This window comes from Ambystoma mexicanum, unplaced genomic scaffold (assembly GCF_040938575.1).
Source record: "Ambystoma mexicanum isolate Mex_15411 unplaced genomic scaffold, UKY_AmexF1_1 Mex_scaf11, whole genome shotgun sequence".
Lineage (NCBI taxonomy): Eukaryota > Metazoa > Chordata > Amphibia > Caudata > Ambystomatidae > Ambystoma > Ambystoma mexicanum.
In genome coordinates this window covers 51,489-69,925 of record NW_027182336.1, presented here as the reverse complement: position 1 = coordinate 69,925, position 18,437 = coordinate 51,489, and the positions used below count along the sequence as shown (strand labels likewise).

General features: G+C 57.3%; 3 protein-coding genes across 3 annotated transcripts; all 3 read right to left on the bottom strand.

Moving 5' to 3' along the window:
* Positions 1–1,948: 1,948 nt before the first annotated feature.
* LOC138553511 (histone H3-like) lies at positions 1,949–3,737 on the bottom strand. Its single transcript, XM_069642540.1, has 2 exons — positions 3,435–3,737; positions 1,949–1,963 (listed from the first exon to the last, which is right to left on the bottom strand). Exons 1-2 carry the CDS (start codon positions 3,735–3,737, stop codon positions 1,949–1,951), a joined length of 318 nt encoding a protein of 105 aa, XP_069498641.1.
* Positions 3,738–9,948: 6,211 nt separating this feature from the next.
* LOC138553521 (histone H3) lies at positions 9,949–10,756 on the bottom strand. The gene has a single exon (XM_069642549.1). It carries the CDS (start codon positions 10,732–10,734, stop codon positions 10,324–10,326), a length of 411 nt encoding a protein of 136 aa, XP_069498650.1. The 5' UTR covers positions 10,735–10,756; the 3' UTR covers positions 9,949–10,323.
* Positions 10,757–16,951: 6,195 nt separating this feature from the next.
* Positions 16,952–17,759, bottom strand: LOC138553526 (histone H3). The gene has a single exon (XM_069642554.1). The coding sequence runs from the start codon at positions 17,735–17,737 to the stop codon at positions 17,327–17,329; it is 411 nt and encodes a 136-aa protein (XP_069498655.1). The 5' UTR covers positions 17,738–17,759; the 3' UTR covers positions 16,952–17,326.
* Positions 17,760–18,437: the final 678 nt, after the last annotated feature.

Genomic DNA, 18,437 nt, shown 5'->3' with positions numbered 1-18,437 from the left:
GGCGCACACACAACGGGGCTGTTGGTATTTTGGCCCACGGGACCTCGAGTGCCACTGCCGCACAGGTCCACCGCACTGGCGGGGAAGCAGAGGGGTGGGCTGGGTTCAGCCTTCCAAGAAAGCGCGGTTCCATGTGATAATATGCCTGCAAAAATGTCGCCATGCAAGAATTGCGCAGTTTTTTTTGCGGCGATCTTACCCCACGGAACCTGTGGGGGACAGCCCCTGCAACCCCCATATTTTTTTCATACCATAAATAATGTCGCCTATGCTGGGGATAATATTAGCCCAATACCGAATGCGCAGCGCAAATGAGCAGCTCTGTTATTGACGGTGTGGGCGGCTCTTAAAAGAGCCTTTGGGTTTGTGCGTCGGTGCTGTGGTAGGTGTTCCTCAACCCCCGAATCCATAGAGAGTGCGTCCCTGGCGCTTCAGGGCATAGACCACATCCATGGCAGTGACCGTCTTCCTCTTGGCGTGCTCAGTGTAGGTGACGGCGTCCCGGATCACGTTTTCCAGGAAGACCTTGAGCACACCGCGGGTCTCCTCGTAGATGAGGCCGGAGATGCGCTTGACTCCGCCACGGCGGGCCAGGCGGCGGATGGCGGGCTTGGTAATGCCCTGGATGTTGTCTCGGAGCACTTTCCTGTGCCTCTTGGCGCCGCCCTTGCCGAGACCTTTCCCTCCTTTGCCGCGACCAGACATGTCCGCTTCTGCTGCTGCTCTGCTCGTCACAAGGGAGCTGGGGCTGTGTGTGTGGTGGCCGACGGGAATCGGCTGCTTATATGGACAGAGGGCGGGCCATGGGGGTGGAGGGCGGGGATCGCGCGGCAGCCGTCCGCTCCAGTGTGCACATGCGCAGCATTTCAAAATCAAAATGCCCGCGCTTTCCAGCCGTTACACCGGCTGGCCTTTGTTCTCTCCGAACTCGGTAAAGCAGGAAGGCGCTTGATTGTCAGCCCTTTAATGTAGAAACGTAGCTGCGCTTCTGAGAGAGGGCGCGCACGAACACACACACACACACCACCCCTTCCTCCAATTAAGCCCTGTGTACTCACTCCCACCCTTTCCAGCTGTGCCTCACAGTCCGGTGTGCCGCATTCGCGCCCTACTTTGCCCATGCACCCAGAAAGCTGCATGGGTATCGGGAGCATGCGATCAGCCCAAAGGGGTTTTGCACATACTCTGTTGTAGTGTAGAGAAGTGGTGGCGCTGCTGTCAAGGTACTGAGCTCTTTGTCTGAGTGTGTGAGCGGCTCTTACAAGAGCCTTTGTGTTTTTTGTTTTGTTTTTGGGAGAGTGTGTACCTTGGGCTTGTTACTTGCTGGCTTTGCCCCCTGCCTTGTGGCCCTCGGTCTTCTTGGGCAGCAGCACGGCCTGGATGTTGGGCAGGACACCGCCCTGGGCAATGGTGACCTTGCCCAGCAGCTTGTTGAGCTCCTCGTCGTTGCGGATGGCGAGCTGCAGGTGTCTGGGGATGATGCGGGTCTTCTTGTTGTCCCGGGCGGCGTTGCCGGCCAGCTCCAGGATCTCAGCAGTCAGGTACTCGAGCACGGCAGCCAGGTACACCGGGGCTCCGGCTCCCACGCGCTCACCGTAGTTCCCCTTCCGCAGCAGCCTGTGCACACGGCCTACTGGGAACTGCAAGCCTGCCCGGGAGGAGCGAGTCTTTGCCTTAGCACGGGCCTTCCCTCCTTGCTTTCCTCGTCCAGACATGATGCGTTGCTCGTTCAACGTTCAAAACGAAAGTAATGAGCCTGGGAGGGCCGGCATATAAAGACACGGTGGAGCTCTCTCATTGGACGAAACCTAGGCTCTGTGTGAACATCCATTGGAGGGGGAGACTACTCCTGCCAACCAACCAATCAGAGCTCTGTGCCGGGCACACAGACACGGAAGAGCTGCAGAACCAAAGGGGCCAATGGCGAGCAGGGACTGGCAGCAGCTGATTAAGCACAGGCAGCCTACAAAAGAGAGGGGAGGGGTGCGGTTATTTACTCATTTCTGCCGCTCCTCACAGCGTGATCGTTCGCGGCAGACAATGCCTGAGCCAGCCAAGTCCGCCCCAGCGCCCAAGAAGGGCTCCAAGAAAGCGCTCTCCAAGCCGCCCAAGAAGGACGGGAAGAAGCGCAAGAGGTGCAGGAAGGAAAGCTATGCCATTTACATCTACAAGGTGATGAAGCAGGTGCACCCTGACACCGGCATCTCTTCCAAGGCCATGGGCATCATGAACTCGTTTGTCAATGACATCTTCGAGCGCATCTCCGGGGAAGCCTCCCGCCTGTGCCACTACAACAAACACAGGACCATCACCTCCAGGGAGATCCAGACCGCAGTGCGACTCCTGCTGCCAGGCGAGCTGGCCAAGCACGCTGTGTCCGAGGGCACCAAGGCCGTCACCAAGTACACCAGTGCCAAGTGAGGCCACAGTTCCCAGCAGCAAAAAACCCAAAGGCTCTTTTAAGAGCCGCTCACCACCTCCACTCAAGAGCTCGCATGCTTTGCCTAGCAAGCCCCGCTTTATTCCATCCCCGGAAGACATAAGGGCAATGGTCTCAAATAGGGACTTCGGCCTCAGGGTCGGCGTAAGCAAATTAATGCTCTGCGCTGCGGCAGGAGTCACGCTCCCTACTTGACACATTCGCTGGGCTGGGAGGGAAAGCTCTGGGGACAGAGCGCAATGTGCAGGACAGGCACTGCCAGGGAAGCGCGCGCAGCAGACCCCTCTGTCCCCGAGCTCGACAGGGAGCCAGTACCGCACCGTTCGGTTTGCGGGGGGGGGGGCGAGCGGAGAACCGGCCGTTAGCGCACAACGCTTAGAAGTGGTTGTGATCCAGCATCAAGGCAGGCGCTATAGAAACCGTGATGTGTAGGGGGGGGGGGGGGGCGCGTCTTCAGGTTCAGAGATCTCTGTGGGGAGGTGGGGGGGCCGGCCTCGGGTTAAGAGATGGCTGTGCTCCGGCTAAGAGGCACAAGCCATCGCATCTAATCCGACCGCCACAAGAGCACAAATTGAAAGCAATATGAAGGTGAGGCAAAGCTGGTCGCCAAAGCGCCCTGACATGCATTTTGGGGGCTCGCAGCGGTGGGGTGTGGCGGGTTGCGTTGACTTGGACGCCAGCCGCAGGGCGTTTCATTCAACACATGCCAAGACAGGCAGTGGCAACTGGAGCGTTGGCATGTTTGCCTTGGGTTTGAGAGACAACCTAGCTGCCTGTGCAGTGAAGAGAGGCGCCTCGAGAGGCAGAGTTGAGCAGCTCTTGTGTGTGACAATGTGTCGGCTCTTAAAAGAGCCTTTGTGGTGGTGGGTCTTGCTGCCGGTGCCCCTCAGGCCCTCTCGCCTCGGATGCGGCGGGCCAGCTGGATGTCCTTGGGCATAATGGTCACTCTTTTGGCGTGAATGGCGCAGAGGTTGGTGTCCTCAAAGAGCCCCACCAAGTAGGACTCGCTGGCCTCCTGCAGGGCCATGACGGCGGAGCTCTGGAAACGCAGGTCGGTCTTGAAATCCTGTGCGATCTCCCGCACAAGGCGCTGGAAGGGCAGTTTGCGGATGAGCAGCTCGGTAGATTTCTGGTAGCGCCGTATCTCCCGGAGGGCCACGGTGCCCGGCCGGTAGCGGTGAGGTTTCTTGACACCGCCAGTGGCTGGTGCGCTCTTGCGGGCAGCTTTGGTGGCCAGCTGCTTGCGAGGTGCCTTGCCTCCGGTGGACTTGCGGGCGGTCTGCTTGGTACGGGCCATGGTAACCTTGTGCGACTTACCTCCGAAGTACAATGGTCTGTCTGTGACGGCTTCAGAGAGCGCGCGGGCTGATGAAGACCCAGCTCCACTCCGATTGGCTGGGACAATAGCAGGAAACAGGTTTGAAAAAGCCCGCCAAACTCTGTGACGAGCCCGAGGCAGAACGTCGGCCCGTTGAAGGGCTGGCAGGCATCTACGTGCACAGGCACGCGCGGAACAGGAGGGCTATGATTGGACAGCCAGTCTGAGGTTTGCCAGCTATTCATTGATTCCTGTTATGATTGACAGCACGCACGCACGCACGCACGCTCGCTCGTGTCTCTCACTTTTCTTTCTTTCTCTCTTGGGCTGAGGGGGATTTATTCATTTTATTCAGGTGGCCATTTTGTATGGCACGATAAGGGGCGGCGTGGGGTCACCTCAGAGTACGAGTCTGTGAAGCACCCAGCCTGGCAAGCAAGTGCAGAAAAGAAAGCGGACCGCGCCCCGGAAAGTTATAAAAGGAGACTCCATAGAAGTAGGTGGTTGTGGGAAAAGTTAAGAGTGGTTCTAACGAGCAACCACCTTCTCTTGACTCCCCCATCTGACACCTGATGGCAAGGCTCTCGCGTTTCCCGGGTCCATGAGTGGGAAAGCCACCCAGTTCTGTTTTTTGTTTGGAATTCTGGCACTGGTAGTGTTTCTGCATTTGAAACAGGGAAGACAAATCGACAAGACCCGCAATCCAGAGGGGGGTTAAGACAGGACTGGATGGCCTCCCCACGCGTTGGCCACTGGACATTTGAGAGTTCTGCTCATGCACTGCTTACGTCTCTCTGGCTCTCGCATATGCTCTCTCTACACTCTCTGGGCAGGCAGGATACACAACCTCTCCTTTGCCATCATAGCGATCTGAGAAACACACGTGCAGCTGCCCCCAGTCAGAGGGCCGACCAACTGCCGCATAGCGACCTTCTACAGCCATCCTCAGAGGAATGCACCAACACAGATACCCAACGGAGCGCTTTGCCCAGGGATGCAACAGTGCAGATGCGTAACTGAGTGCTTTTCAGGGGTAAAAACGGAACAGATATACAGCAGGGAGTAGGATACGGAGGGGCACCGCCATACAGGGTGGCTGGGTGGAGAGAGGCAGGTGTCGTCTAGCGAGCCAGGTGGTGCGGCGTGATTGGCCTAGGTATTGAGGGGGAGAGCGACTCCTTGAAGAGGTGCGTCTTGAGTTCTTTTCTGAATTGTGGGAGCGTGTGGGGCAAGTCTGATGCCGACGGGGAGGAGGTTCCCTGGTCTCGGGGCGTAGGCAGAGAAGGCTTGTTGTCTGGTCCTTTCCTTTTTGCAGTGGCGGATTTAAAGACTGCTCGTGTCCCAGGCTTCTGGTGGTGCGTTGTCTGCTGGAGATGCTGGGTTTCTCTGCAAGGTAGCTGGGTGACTTGAGGGCGTGACTGCCTTATAGATGATGCGGCAAGACTTGAAGGTGATTTGTGGGTGCAGTGTGAGCCAGTGAAGGTCGATGAGGGGAGGGGTGACGGGGTACCTGCGTAGAGCCTTGAGAAAGCGTGTGGCTGCATGTAGGACACTTCTCTGGGGCTCAAGGGAAGACGACGGGCGGCCTTTCCGAGGAGGGCGTTGCCCCCATCCAGGTGGGATAGGACCAGTGCTTGTACGGTGGATCTAAAGCTGTCCGGAGGGATATTGTTGGCATGCGAAATGACTCCTGCCCTATAACCTACCATCCTGCCTAGACCTACCCTGCAACCCACCATTAACGACGACCAAGGATCAGAAAAATGAGCTTGATGTGACCACATTGGTGCGAGATAGCTCCTGCCCAATATCCAATTATCCTGCAACCAACCATAAACCGCAACCAGTGAAACCGGGCCCCTGAGATGCAGTCTGCTGAGCCTAAGATTAATGGCCCTCTGCCCGAGCACACATATCTTACCCGGCTACTAGCTGTGCATCTGCCTCTGAGGGCAGCTACCGCGAAACACGACAATGTAACCCTGGAACAGTGGGCTCGTAAGAACAAAACATCCACTCCAGACGCTCACCTCTCCTATCACTATGCTCACGCTCTACTTTACACCAACACAAAATAGAGCGCAGCTATAGCCCGCGATCAATTTCGGCCTAGCTGCTCACATATACGTACTATAGCCCATGAATGCCTCAGCATCCTGCTAGAACGCAGCTATAGCCCACGAAAAGAAATCGGCCTAGCTGCACACATAAGCGTCCTACACAGGCCTCATGCCGCAGTCTCGAGAGACCAACCCCCAAACTGCACACATTCAACTGATCTCTCAATACCACCGCACCAAATGTTAGGATGCAGCTACCATCAAGCAATCGCATCAGCTGCTCCCATATTGAATGCACCCAAGCACCCTACTCTCTCGACTGACCTTTACTACGGTCTCCAAGGGGGGCGTTCAACCCACAAGCGCTTTGAGATCATACCAATGATATATAGAGCGCTATGTAAATGCCAAATAACAATGTATGATGTTGGCCTGACTGACCCGATGGCTGGAGGGAGAGAAATGGCAGCTGGGCCGGCCACTCCCGAGGAGAGGCCAGTAGTGAGTGGAGCAAATGCCATGCTCCTGGCTGTCTCAGGGAGCCTAGGCAGAGAGAGAGAGAGAGAGAGAAGCAAAAGGCTCTGCTCCTGGGCCTCTCAGGGCCCAGCAGAGAGTGGCGACCGCACTCAGCAGCGGGTGGAGCAAGGAATACGCTCCGGCCTGGCCCCTAGGCCACGAACGGCCAGGTTCTATAGGCAGGAAAACAGGGCTGACCTACAGGCACTTGTAACTCAGAGTGTGCTGTGACCCCTGGCTTCTCGGATAACAGTGCACCGGGCGACGCGAGAGTTCTCGAGGCCTGCTCAGAGGCTTATGGGGATGGCTAGAGGGGTGTGTGTGTGCCCCCCGCTTGGTCTGCAGCTGGGTACTTCTGGGAGTTATCAGCATAATCCCGCCTTTCCCAGCCAACTCTACCTAGGCCGCAGTACCTTCTGCCGTTACAAGAGGGCATCGGGGAGCTCAGTGCTTTGGCATGAGTGCCTTAGTCTGGTTACCAGAAGGGAAGAGAGATGTGGGGGGGGGGGGGGGGGGGGCAGGGAGGGAGGGGGCTTCCCATCTGCAAGGGGGTATGTATTCTCATGTAGGTAGACTTTGACGCGAAGTAAAGAGCTATCAAGTGGAATTCCTAAAGTGGACTTGGTTTCTTTTGGCGCATTGCCCCATTTACATTTCAATGGGCGCACACACAACGGGGCTGTTGGTATTTTGGCCCACGGGACCTCGAGTGCCACTGCCGCACAGGTCCACCGCACTGGCGGGGAAGCAGAGGGGTGGGCTGGGTTCAGCCTTCCAAGAAAGCGCGGTTCCATGTGATAATATGCCTGCAAAAATGTCGCCATGCAAGAATTGCGCAGTTTTTTTTGCGGCGATCTTACCCCACGGAACCTGTGGGGGACAGCCCCTGCAACCCCCATATTTTTTTCATACCATAAATAATGTCGCCTATGCTGGGGATAATATTAGCCCAATACCGAATGCGCAGCGCAAATGAGCAGCTCTGTTATTGACGGTGTGGGCGGCTCTTAAAAGAGCCTTTGGGTTTGTGCGTCGGTGCTGTGGTAGGTGTTCCTCAACCCCCGAATCCATAGAGAGTGCGTCCCTGGCGCTTCAGGGCATAGACCACATCCATGGCAGTGACCGTCTTCCTCTTGGCGTGCTCAGTGTAGGTGACGGCGTCCCGGATCACGTTTTCCAGGAAGACCTTGAGCACACCGCGGGTCTCCTCGTAGATGAGGCCGGAGATGCGCTTGACTCCGCCACGGCGGGCCAGGCGGCGGATGGCGGGCTTGGTAATGCCCTGGATGTTGTCTCGGAGCACTTTCCTGTGCCTCTTGGCGCCGCCCTTGCCGAGACCTTTCCCTCCTTTGCCGCGACCAGACATGTCCGCTTCTGCTGCTGCTCTGCTCGTCACAAGGGAGCTGGGGCTGTGTGTGTGGTGGCCGACGGGAATCGGCTGCTTATATGGACAGAGGGCGGGCCATGGGGGTGGAGGGCGGGGATCGCGCGGCAGCCGTCCGCTCCAGTGTGCACATGCGCAGCATTTCAAAATCAAAATGCCCGCGCTTTCCAGCCGTTACACCGGCTGGCCTTTGTTCTCTCCGAACTCGGTAAAGCAGGAAGGCGCTTGATTGTCAGCCCTTTAATGTAGAAACGTAGCTGCGCTTCTGAGAGAGGGCGCGCACGAACACACACACACACCACCCCTTCCTCCAATTAAGCCCTGTGTACTCACTCCCACCCTTTCCAGCTGTGCCTCACAGTCCGGTGTGCCGCATTCGCGCCCTACTTTGCCCATGCACCCAGAAAGCTGCATGGGTATCGGGAGCATGCGATCAGCCCAAAGGGGTTTTGCACATACTCTGTTGTAGTGTAGAGAAGTGGTGGCGCTGCTGTCAAGGTACTGAGCTCTTTGTCTGAGTGTGTGAGCGGCTCTTACAAGAGCCTTTGTGTTTTTTGTTTTGTTTTTGGGAGAGTGTGTACCTTGGGCTTGTTACTTGCTGGCTTTGCCCCCTGCCTTGTGGCCCTCGGTCTTCTTGGGCAGCAGCACGGCCTGGATGTTGGGCAGGACACCGCCCTGGGCAATGGTGACCTTGCCCAGCAGCTTGTTGAGCTCCTCGTCGTTGCGGATGGCGAGCTGCAGGTGTCTGGGGATGATGCGGGTCTTCTTGTTGTCCCGGGCGGCGTTGCCGGCCAGCTCCAGGATCTCAGCAGTCAGGTACTCGAGCACGGCAGCCAGGTACACCGGGGCTCCGGCTCCCACGCGCTCACCGTAGTTCCCCTTCCGCAGCAGCCTGTGCACACGGCCTACTGGGAACTGCAAGCCTGCCCGGGAGGAGCGAGTCTTTGCCTTAGCACGGGCCTTCCCTCCTTGCTTTCCTCGTCCAGACATGATGCGTTGCTCGTTCAACGTTCAAAACGAAAGTAATGAGCCTGGGAGGGCCGGCATATAAAGACACGGTGGAGCTCTCTCATTGGACGAAACCTAGGCTCTGTGTGAACATCCATTGGAGGGGGAGACTACTCCTGCCAACCAACCAATCAGAGCTCTGTGCCGGGCACACAGACACGGAAGAGCTGCAGAACCAAACGGGCCAATGGCGAGCAGGGACTGGCAGCAGCTGATTAAGCACAGGCAGCCTACAAAAGAGAGGGGAGGGGTGCGGTTATTTACTCATTTCTTCCGCTCCTCACAGCGTGAACGTTCGCGGCAGACAATGCCTGAGCCAGCCAAGTCCGCCCCAGCGCCCAAGAAGGGCTCCAAGAAAGCGCTCTCCAAGCCGCCCAAGAAGGACGGGAAGAAGCGCAAGAGGTGCAGGAAGGAAAGCTATGCCATTTACATCTACAAGGTGATGAAGCAGGTGCACCCTGACACCGGCATCTCTTCCAAGGCCATGGGCATCATGAACTCGTTTGTCAATGACATCTTCGAGCGCATCTCCGGGGAAGCCTCCCGCCTGTGCCACTACAACAAACACAGGACCATCACCTCCAGGGAGATCCAGACCGCAGTGCGACTCCTGCTGCCAGGCGAGCTGGCCAAGCACGCTGTGTCCGAGGGCACCAAGGCCGTCACCAAGTACACCAGTGCCAAGTGAGGCCACAGTTCCCAGCAGCAAAAAACCCAAAGGCTCTTTTAAGAGCCGCTCACCACCTCCACTCAAGAGCTCGCATGCTTTGCCTAGCAAGCCCCGCTTTATTCCATCCCCGGAAGACATAAGGGCAATGGTCTCAAATAGGGACTTCGGCCTCAGGGTCGGCGTAAGCAAATTAATGCTCTGCGCTGCGGCAGGAGTCACGCTCCCTACTTGACACATTCGCTGGGCTGGGAGGGAAAGCTCTGGGGACAGAGCGCAATGTGCAGGACAGGCACTGCCAGGGAAGCGCGCGCAGCAGACCCCTCTGTCCCCGAGCTCGACAGGGAGCCAGTACCGCACCGTTCGGTTTGCGGGGGGGGGGGCGGCGAGCGGAGAACCGGCCGTTAGCGCACAACGCTTAGAAGTGGTTGTGATCCAGCATCAAGGCAGGCGCTATAGAAACCGTGATGTGTAGAGGGGGGGGGGGGGGCGCGTCTTCAGGTTCAGAGATCTCTGTGGGGAGGTGGGGGGGCCGGCCTCGGGTTAAGAGATGGCTGTGCTCCGGCTAAGAGGCACAAGCCATCGCATCTAATCCGACCGCCACAAGAGCACAAATTGAAAGCAATATGAAGGTGAGGCAAAGCTGGTCGCCAAAGCGCCCTGACATGCATTTTGGGGGCTCGCAGCGGTGGGGTGTGGCGGGTTGCGTTGACTTGGACGCCAGCCGCAGGGCGTTTCATTCAACACATGCCAAGACAGGCAGTGGCAACTGGAGCGTTGGCATGTTTGCCTTGGGTTTGAGAGACAACCTAGCTGCCTGTGCAGTGAAGAGAGGCGCCTCGAGAGGCAGAGTTGAGCAGCTCTTGTGTGTGACAATGTGTCGGCTCTTAAAAGAGCCTTTGTGGTGGTGGGTCTTGCTGCCGGTGCCCCTCAGGCCCTCTCGCCTCGGATGCGGCGGGCCAGCTGGATGTCCTTGGGCATAATGGTCACTCTTTTGGCGTGAATGGCGCAGAGGTTGGTGTCCTCAAAGAGCCCCACCAAGTAGGACTCGCTGGCCTCCTGCAAGGCCATGACGGCGGAGCTCTGGAAACGCAGGTCGGTCTTGAAATCCTGTGCGATCTCCCGCACAAGGCGCTGGAAGGGCAGTTTGCGGATGAGCAGCTCGGTAGATTTCTGGTAGCGCCGTATCTCCCGGAGGGCCACGGTGCCCGGCCGGTAGCGGTGAGGTTTCTTGACACCGCCAGTGGCTGGTGCGCTCTTGCGGGCAGCTTTGGTGGCCAGCTGCTTGCGAGGTGCCTTGCCTCCGGTGGACTTGCGGGCGGTCTGCTTGGTACGGGCCATGGTAACCTTGTGCGACTTACTTCCGAAGTACAATGGTCTGTCTGTGACGGCTTCAGAGAGCGCGCGGGCTGATGAAGACCCAGCTCCACTCCGATTGGCTGGGACAATAGCAGGAAACAGGTTTGAAAAAGCCCGCCAAACTCTGTGACGAGCCCGAGGCAGAACGTCGGCCCGTTGAAGGGCTGGCAGGCATCTACGTGCACAGGCACGCGCGGAACAGGAGGGCTATGATTGGACAGCCAGTCTGAGGTTTGCCAGCTATTCATTGATTCCTGTTATGATTGACAGCACGCACGCACGCACGCACGCACGCTCGCTCGTGTCTCTCACTTTTCTTTCTTTCTCTCTTGGGCTGAGGGGGATTTATTCATTTTATTCAGGTGGCCATTTTGTATGGCACGATAAGGGGCGGCGTGGGGTCACCTCAGAGTACGAGTCTGTGAAGCACCCAGCCTGGCAAGCAAGTGCAGAAAAGAAAGCGGACCGCGCCCCGGAAAGTTATAAAAGGAGACTCCATAGAAGTAGGTGGTTGTGGGAAAAGTTAAGAGTGGTTCTAACGAGCAACCACCTTCTCTTGACTCCCCCATCTGACACCTGATGGCAAGGCTCTCGCGTTTCCCGGGTCCATGAGTGGGAAAGCCACCCAGTTCTGTTTTTTGTTTGGAATTCTGGCACTGGTAGTGTTTCTGCATTTGAAACAGGGAAGACAAATCGACAAGACCCGCAATCCAGAGGGGGGTTAAGACAGGACTGGATGGCCTCCCCACGCGTTGGCCACTGGACATTTGAGAGTTCGGCTCATGCACTGCTTACGTCTCTCTGGCTCTCGCATATGCTCTCTCTACACTCTCTGGGCAGGCAGGATACACAACCTCTCCTTTGCCATCATAGCGATCTGAGAAACACACGTGCAGCTGCCCCCAGTCAGAGGGCCGACCAACTGCCGCATAGCGACCTTCTACAGCCATCCTCAGAGGAATGCACCAACACAGATACCCAACGGAGCGCTTTGCCCAGGGATGCAACAGTGCAGATGCGTAACTGAGTGCTTTTCAGGGGTAAAAACGGAACAGATATACAGCAGGGAGTAGGATACGGAGGGGCACCGCCATACAGGGTGGCTGGGTGGAGAGAGGCAGGTGTCGTCTAGCGAGCCAGGTGGTGCGGCGTGATTGGCCTAGGTATTGAGGGGGAGAGCGACTCCTTGAAGAGGTGCGTCTTGAGTTCTTTTCTGAATTGTGGGAGCGTGTGGGGCAAGTCTGATGCCGACGGGGAGGAGGTTCCCTGGTCTCGGGGCGTAGGCAGAGAAGGCTTGTTGTCTGGTCCTTTCCTTTTTGCAGTGGCGGATTTAAAGACTGCTCGTGTCCCAGGCTTCTGGTGGTGCGTTGTCTGCTGGAGATGCTGGGTTTCTCTGCAAGGTAGCTGGGTGACTTGAGGGCGTGACTGCCTTATAGATGATGCGGCAAGACTTGAAGGTGATTTGTGGGTGCAGTGTGAGCCAGTGAAGGTCGATGAGGGGAGGGGTGACGGGGTACCTGCGTAGAGCCTTGAGAAAGCGTGTGGCTGCATGTAGGACACTTCTCTGGGGCTCAAGGGAAGACGACGGGCGGCCTTTCCGAGGAGGGCGTTGCCCCCATCCAGGTGGGATAGGACCAGTGCTTGTACGGTGGATCTAAAGCTGTCCGGAGGGATATTGTTGGCATGCGAAATGACTCCTGCCCTACAACCTACCATCCTGCCTAGACCTACCCTGCAACCCACCATTAACGACGACCAAGGATCAGAAAAATGAGCTCGATGTGACCACATTGGTGCGAGATAGCTCCTGCCCAATATCCAATTATCCTGCAACCAACCATAAACCGCAACCAGTGAAACCGGGCCCCTGAGATGCAGTCTGCTGAGCCTAAGATTAATGGCCCTCTGCCCGAGCACACATATCTTACCCGGCTACTAGCTGTGCATCTGCCTCTGAGGGCAGCTACCGCGAAACACGACAATGTAACCCTGGAACAGTGGGCTCGTAAGAACAAAACATCCACTCCAGACGCTCACCTCTCCTATCACTATGCTCACGCTCTACTTTACACCAACACAAAATAGAGCGCAGCTATAGCCCGCGATCAATTTCGGCCTAGCTGCTCACATATACGTACTATAGCCCATGAACGCCTCAGCATCCTGCAGCTATAGCCCACGAAAAGAAATCGGCCTAGCTGCACACATAAGCGTCCTACACAGGCCTCATGCCGCAGTCTCGAGAGACCAACCCCCAAACTGCACACATTCAACTGATCTCTCAATACCACCGCACCAAATGTTAGGATGCAGCTACCATCAAGCAATCGCATCAGCTGCTCCCATATTGAATGCACCCAAGCACCCTACTCTCTCGACTGACCTTTACTACGGTCTCCAAGGGGGGCGTTCAACCCACAAGCGCTTTGAGATCATACCAATGATATATAGAGCGCTATGTAAATGCCAAATAACAATGTATGATGTTGGCCTGACTGACCCGATGGCTGGAGGGAGAGAAATGGCAGCTGGGCCGGCCACTCCCGAGGAGAGGCCAGTAGTGAGTGGAGCAAATGCCATGCTCCTGGCTGTCTCAGGGAGCCTAGGCAGAGAGAGAGAGAGAGAGAGAGAGAAGCAAAAGGCTCTGCTCCTGGGCCTCTCAGGGCCCAGCAGAGAGTGGCGACCGCACTCAGCAGCGCGTGGAGCAAGGAATACGCTCCGGCCTGGCCCCTAGGCCCCGAACGGCCAGGTTCTATAGGCAGGAAAACAGGGCTGACCTACAGGCACTTGTAACTCAGAGTGTGCTGTGACCCCTGGCTTCTCGGATAACAGTGCACCGGGCGACGCGAGAGTTCTCGAGGCCTGCTCAGAGGCTTATGGGGATGGCTAGAGGGGTGTGTGTGTGCCCCCCGCTTGGTCTGCAGCTGGGTACTTCTGGGAGTTATCAGCATAATCCCGCCTTTCCCAGCCAACTCTACCTAGGCCGCAGTACCTTCTGCCGTTACAAGAGGGCATCGGGGAGCTCAGTGCTTTGGCATGAGTGCCTTAGTCTGGTTACCAGAAGGGAAGAGAGATGTGGGGGGGGGGGGGGGGGGCAGGGAGGGAGGGGGCTTCCCATCTGCAAGGGGGTATGTATTCTCATGTAGGTAGACTTTGACGCGAAGTAAAGAGCTATCAAGTGGAATTCCTAAAGTGGACTTGGTTTCTTTTGGCGCATTGCCCCATTTACATTTCAATGGGCGCACACACAACGGGGCTGTTGGTATTTTGGCCCACGGGACCTCGAGTGCCACTGCCGCACAGGTCCACCGCACTGGCGGGGAAGCAGAGGGGTGGGCTGGGTTCAGCCTTCCAAGAAAGCGCGGTTCCATGTGATAATATGCCTGCAAAAATGTCGCCATGCAAGAATTGCGCAGTTTTTTTTGCGGCGATCTTACCCCACGGAACCTGTGGGGGACAGCCCCTGCAACCCCCATATTTTTTTCATACCATAAATAATGTCGCCTATGCTGGGGATAATATTAGCCCAATACCGAATGCGCAGCGCAAATGAGCAGCTCTGTTATTGACGGTGTGGGCGGCTCTTAAAAGAGCCTTTGGGTTTGTGCGTCGGTGCTGTGGTAGGTGTTCCTCAACCCCCGAATCCATAGAGAGTGCGTCCCTGGCGCTTCAGGGCATAGACCACATCCATGGCAGTGACCGTCTTCCTCTTGGCGTGCTCAGTGTAGGTGACGGCGTCCCGGATCACGTTTTCCAGGAAGACCTTGAGCACACCGCGGGTCTCCTCGTAGATGAGGCCGGAGATGCGCTTGACTCCGCCACGGCGGGCCAGGCGGCGGATGGCGGGCTTGGTAATGCCCTGGATGTTGTCTCGGAGCACTTTCCTGTGCCTCTTGGCGCCGCCCTTGCCGAGACCTTTCCCTCCTTTGCCGCGACCAGACATGTCCGCTTCTGCTGCTGCTCTGCTCGTCACAAGGGAGCTGGGGCTGTGTGTGTGGTGGCCGACGGGAATCGGCTGCTTATATGGACAGAGGGCGGGCCATGGGGGTGGAGGGCGGGGATCGCGCGGCAGCCGTCCGCTCCAGTGTGCACATGCGCAGCATTTCAAAATCAAAATGCCCGCGCTTTCCAGCCGTTACACCGGCTGGCCTTTGTTCTCTCCGAACTCGGTAAAGCAGGAAGGCGCTTGATTGTCAGCCCTTTAATGTAGAAACGTAGCTGCGCTTCTGAGAGAGGGCGCGCAGCGCGCACGAACACACACACACACCACCCCTTCCTCCAATTAAGCCCTGTGTACTCACTCCCACCCTTTCCAGCTGTGCCTCACAGTCCGGTGTGCCGCATTCGCGCCCTACTTTGCCCATGCACCCAGAAAGCTGCATGGGTATCGGGAGCATGCGATCAGCCCAAAGGGGTTTTGCACATACTCTGTTGTAGTGTAGAGAAGTGGTGGCGCTGCTGTCAAGGTACTGAGCTCTTTGTCTGAGTGTGTGAGCGGCTCTTACAAGAGCCTTTGTGTTTTTTGTTTTGTTTTTGGGAGAGTGTGTACCTTGGGCTTGTTACTTGCTGGCTTTGCCCCCTGCCTTGTGGCCCTCGGTCTTCTTGGGCAGCAGCACGGCCTGGATGTTGGGCAGGACACCGCCCTGGGCAATGGTGACCTTGCCCAGCAGCTTGTTGAGCTCCTCGTCGTTGCGGATGGCGAGCTGCAGGTGTCTGGGGATGATGCGGGTCTTCTTGTTGTCCCGGGCGGCGTTGCCGGCCAGCTCCAGGATCTCAGCAGTCAGGTACTCGAGCACGGCAGCCAGGTACACCGGGGCTCCGGCTCCCACGCGCTCACCGTAGTTCCCCTTCCGCAGCAGCCTGTGCACACGGCCTACTGGGAACTGCAAGCCTGCCCGGGAGGAGCGAGTCTTTGCCTTAGCACGGGCCTTCCCTCCTTGCTTTCCTCGTCCAGACATGATGCGTTGCTCGTTCAACGTTCAAAACGAAAGTAATGAGCCTGGGAGGGCCGGCATATAAAGACACGGTGGAGCTCTCTCATTGGACGAAACCTAGGCTCTGTGTGAACATCCATTGGAGGGGGAGACTACTCCTGCCAACCAACCAATCAGAGCTCTGTGCCGGGCACACAGACACGGAAGAGCTGCAGAACCAAACGGGCCAATGGCGAGCAGGGACTGGCAGCAGCTGATTAAGCACAGGCAGCCTACAAAAGAGAGGGGAGGGGTGCGGTTATTTACTCATTTCTTCCGCTCCTCACAGCGTGAACGTTCGCGGCAGACAATGCCTGAGCCAGCCAAGTCCGCCCCAGCGCCCAAGAAGGGCTCCAAGAAAGCGCTCTCCAAGCCGCCCAAGAAGGACGGGAAGAAGCGCAAGAGGTGCAGGAAGGAAAGCTATGCCATTTACATCTACAAGGTGATGAAGCAGGTGCACCCTGACACCGGCATCTCTTCCAAGGCCATGGGCATCATGAACTCGTTTGTCAATGACATCTTCGAGCGCATCTCCGGGGAAGCCTCCCGCCTGTGCCACTACAACAAACACAGGACCATCACCTCCAGGGAGATCCAGACCGCAGTGCGACTCCTGCTGCCAGGCGAGCTGGCCAAGCACGCTGTGTCCGAGGGCACCAAGGCCGTCACCAAGTACACCAGTGCCAAGTGAGGCCACAGTTCCCAGCAGCAAAAAACCCAAAGGCTCTTTTAAGAGCCGCTCACCACCTCCACTCAAGAGCTCGCATGCTTTGCCTAGCAAGCCCCGCTTTATTCCATCCCCGGAAGACATAAGGGCAATGGTCTCAAATAGGGACTTCGGCCTCAGGGTCGGCGTAAGCAAATTAATGCTCTGCGCTGCGGCAGGAGTCACGCTCCCTACTTGACACATTCGCTGGGCTGGGAGGGAAAGCTCTGGGGACAGAGCGCAATGTGCAGGACAGGCACTGCCAGGGAAGCGCGCGCAGCAGACCCCTCTGTCCCCGAGCTCGACAGGGAGCCAGTACCGCACCGTTCGGTTTGCGGGGGGGGGGGGCGGCGAGCGGAGAACCGGCCGTTAGCGCACAACGCTTAGAAGTGGTTGTGATCCAGCATCAAGGCAGGCGCTATAGAAACCGTGATGTGTAGAGGGGGGGGGGGGGGCGCGTCTTCAGGTTCAGAGATCTCTGTGGGGAGGTGGGGGGGCCGGCCTCGGGTTAAGAGATGGCTGTGCTCCGGCTAAGAGGCACAAGCCATCGCATCTAATCCGACCGCCACAAGAGCACAAATTGAAAGCAATATGAAGGTGAGGCAAAGCTGGTCGCCAAAGCGCCCTGACATGCATTTTGGGGGCTCGCAGCGGTGGGGTGTGGCGGGTTGCGTTGACTTGGACGCCAGCCGCAGGGCGTTTCATTCAACACATGCCAAGACAGGCAGTGGCAACTGGAGCGTTGGCATGTTTGCCTTGGGTTTGAGAGACAACCTAGCTGCCTGTGCAGTGAAGAGAGGCGCCTCGAGAGGCAGAGTTGAGCAGCTCTTGTGTGTGACAATGTGTCGGCTCTTAAAAGAGCCTTTGTGGTGGTGGGTCTTGCTGCCGGTGCCCCTCAGGCCCTCTCGCCTCGGATGCGGCGGGCCAGCTGGATGTCCTTGGGCATAATGGTCACTCTTTTGGCGTGAATGGCGCAGAGGTTGGTGTCCTCAAAGAGCCCCACCAAGTAGGACTCGCTGGCCTCCTGCAAGGCCATGACGGCGGAGCTCTGGAAACGCAGGTCGGTCTTGAAATCCTGTGCGATCTCCCGCACAAGGCGCTGGAAGGGCAGTTTGCGGATGAGCAGCTCGGTAGATTTCTGGTAGCGCCGTATCTCCCGGAGGGCCACGGTGCCCGGCCGGTAGCGGTGAGGTTTCTTGACACCGCCAGTGGCTGGTGCGCTCTTGCGGGCAGCTTTGGTGGCCAGCTGCTTGCGAGGTGCCTTGCCTCCGGTGGACTTGCGGGCGGTCTGCTTGGTACGGGCCATGGTAACCTTGTGCGACTTACTTCCGAAGTACAATGGTCTGTCTGTGACGGCTTCAGAGAGCGCGCGGGCTGATGAAGACCCAGCTCCACTCCGATTGGCTGGGACAATAGCAGGAAACAGGTTTGAAAAAGCCCGCCAAACTCTGTGACGAGCCCGAGGCAGAACGTCGGCCCGTTGAAGGGCTGGCAGGCATCTACGTGCACAGGCACGCGCGGAACAGGAGGGCTATGATTGGACAGCCAGTCTGAGGTTTGCCAGCTATTCATTGATTCCTGTTATGATTGACAGCACGCACGCACGCACGCACGCACGCTCGCTCGTGTCTCTCACTTTTCTTTCTTTCTCTCTTGGGCTGAGGGGGATTTATTCATTTTATTCAGGTGGCCATTTTGTATGGCACGATAAGGGGCGGCGTGGGGTCACCTCAGAGTACGAGTCTGTGAAGCACCCAGCCTGGCAAGCAAGTGCAGAAAAGAAAGCGGACCGCGCCCCGGAAAGTTATAAAAGGAGACTCCATAGAAGTAGGTGGTTGTGGGAAAAGTTAAGAGTGGTTCTAACGAGCAACCACCTTCTCTTGACTCCCCCATCTGACACCTGATGGCAAGGCTCTCGCGTTTCCCGGGTCCATGAGTGGGAAAGCCACCCAGTTCTGTTTTTTGTTTGGAATTCTGGCACTGGTAGTGTTTCTGCATTTGAAACA

Bases quoted from the DNA above. Each gene is read 5' to 3' on its own strand.
- LOC138553511 (XM_069642540.1), bottom strand. From the start codon at position 3,737: ATGGCCCGTACCAAGCAGACCGCCCGCAAGTCCACCGGAGGCAAGGCA.
- LOC138553521 (XM_069642549.1), bottom strand. From the start codon at position 10,734: ATGGCCCGTACCAAGCAGACCGCCCGCAAGTCCACCGGAGGCAAGGCA.
- LOC138553526 (XM_069642554.1), bottom strand. From the start codon at position 17,737: ATGGCCCGTACCAAGCAGACCGCCCGCAAGTCCACCGGAGGCAAGGCA.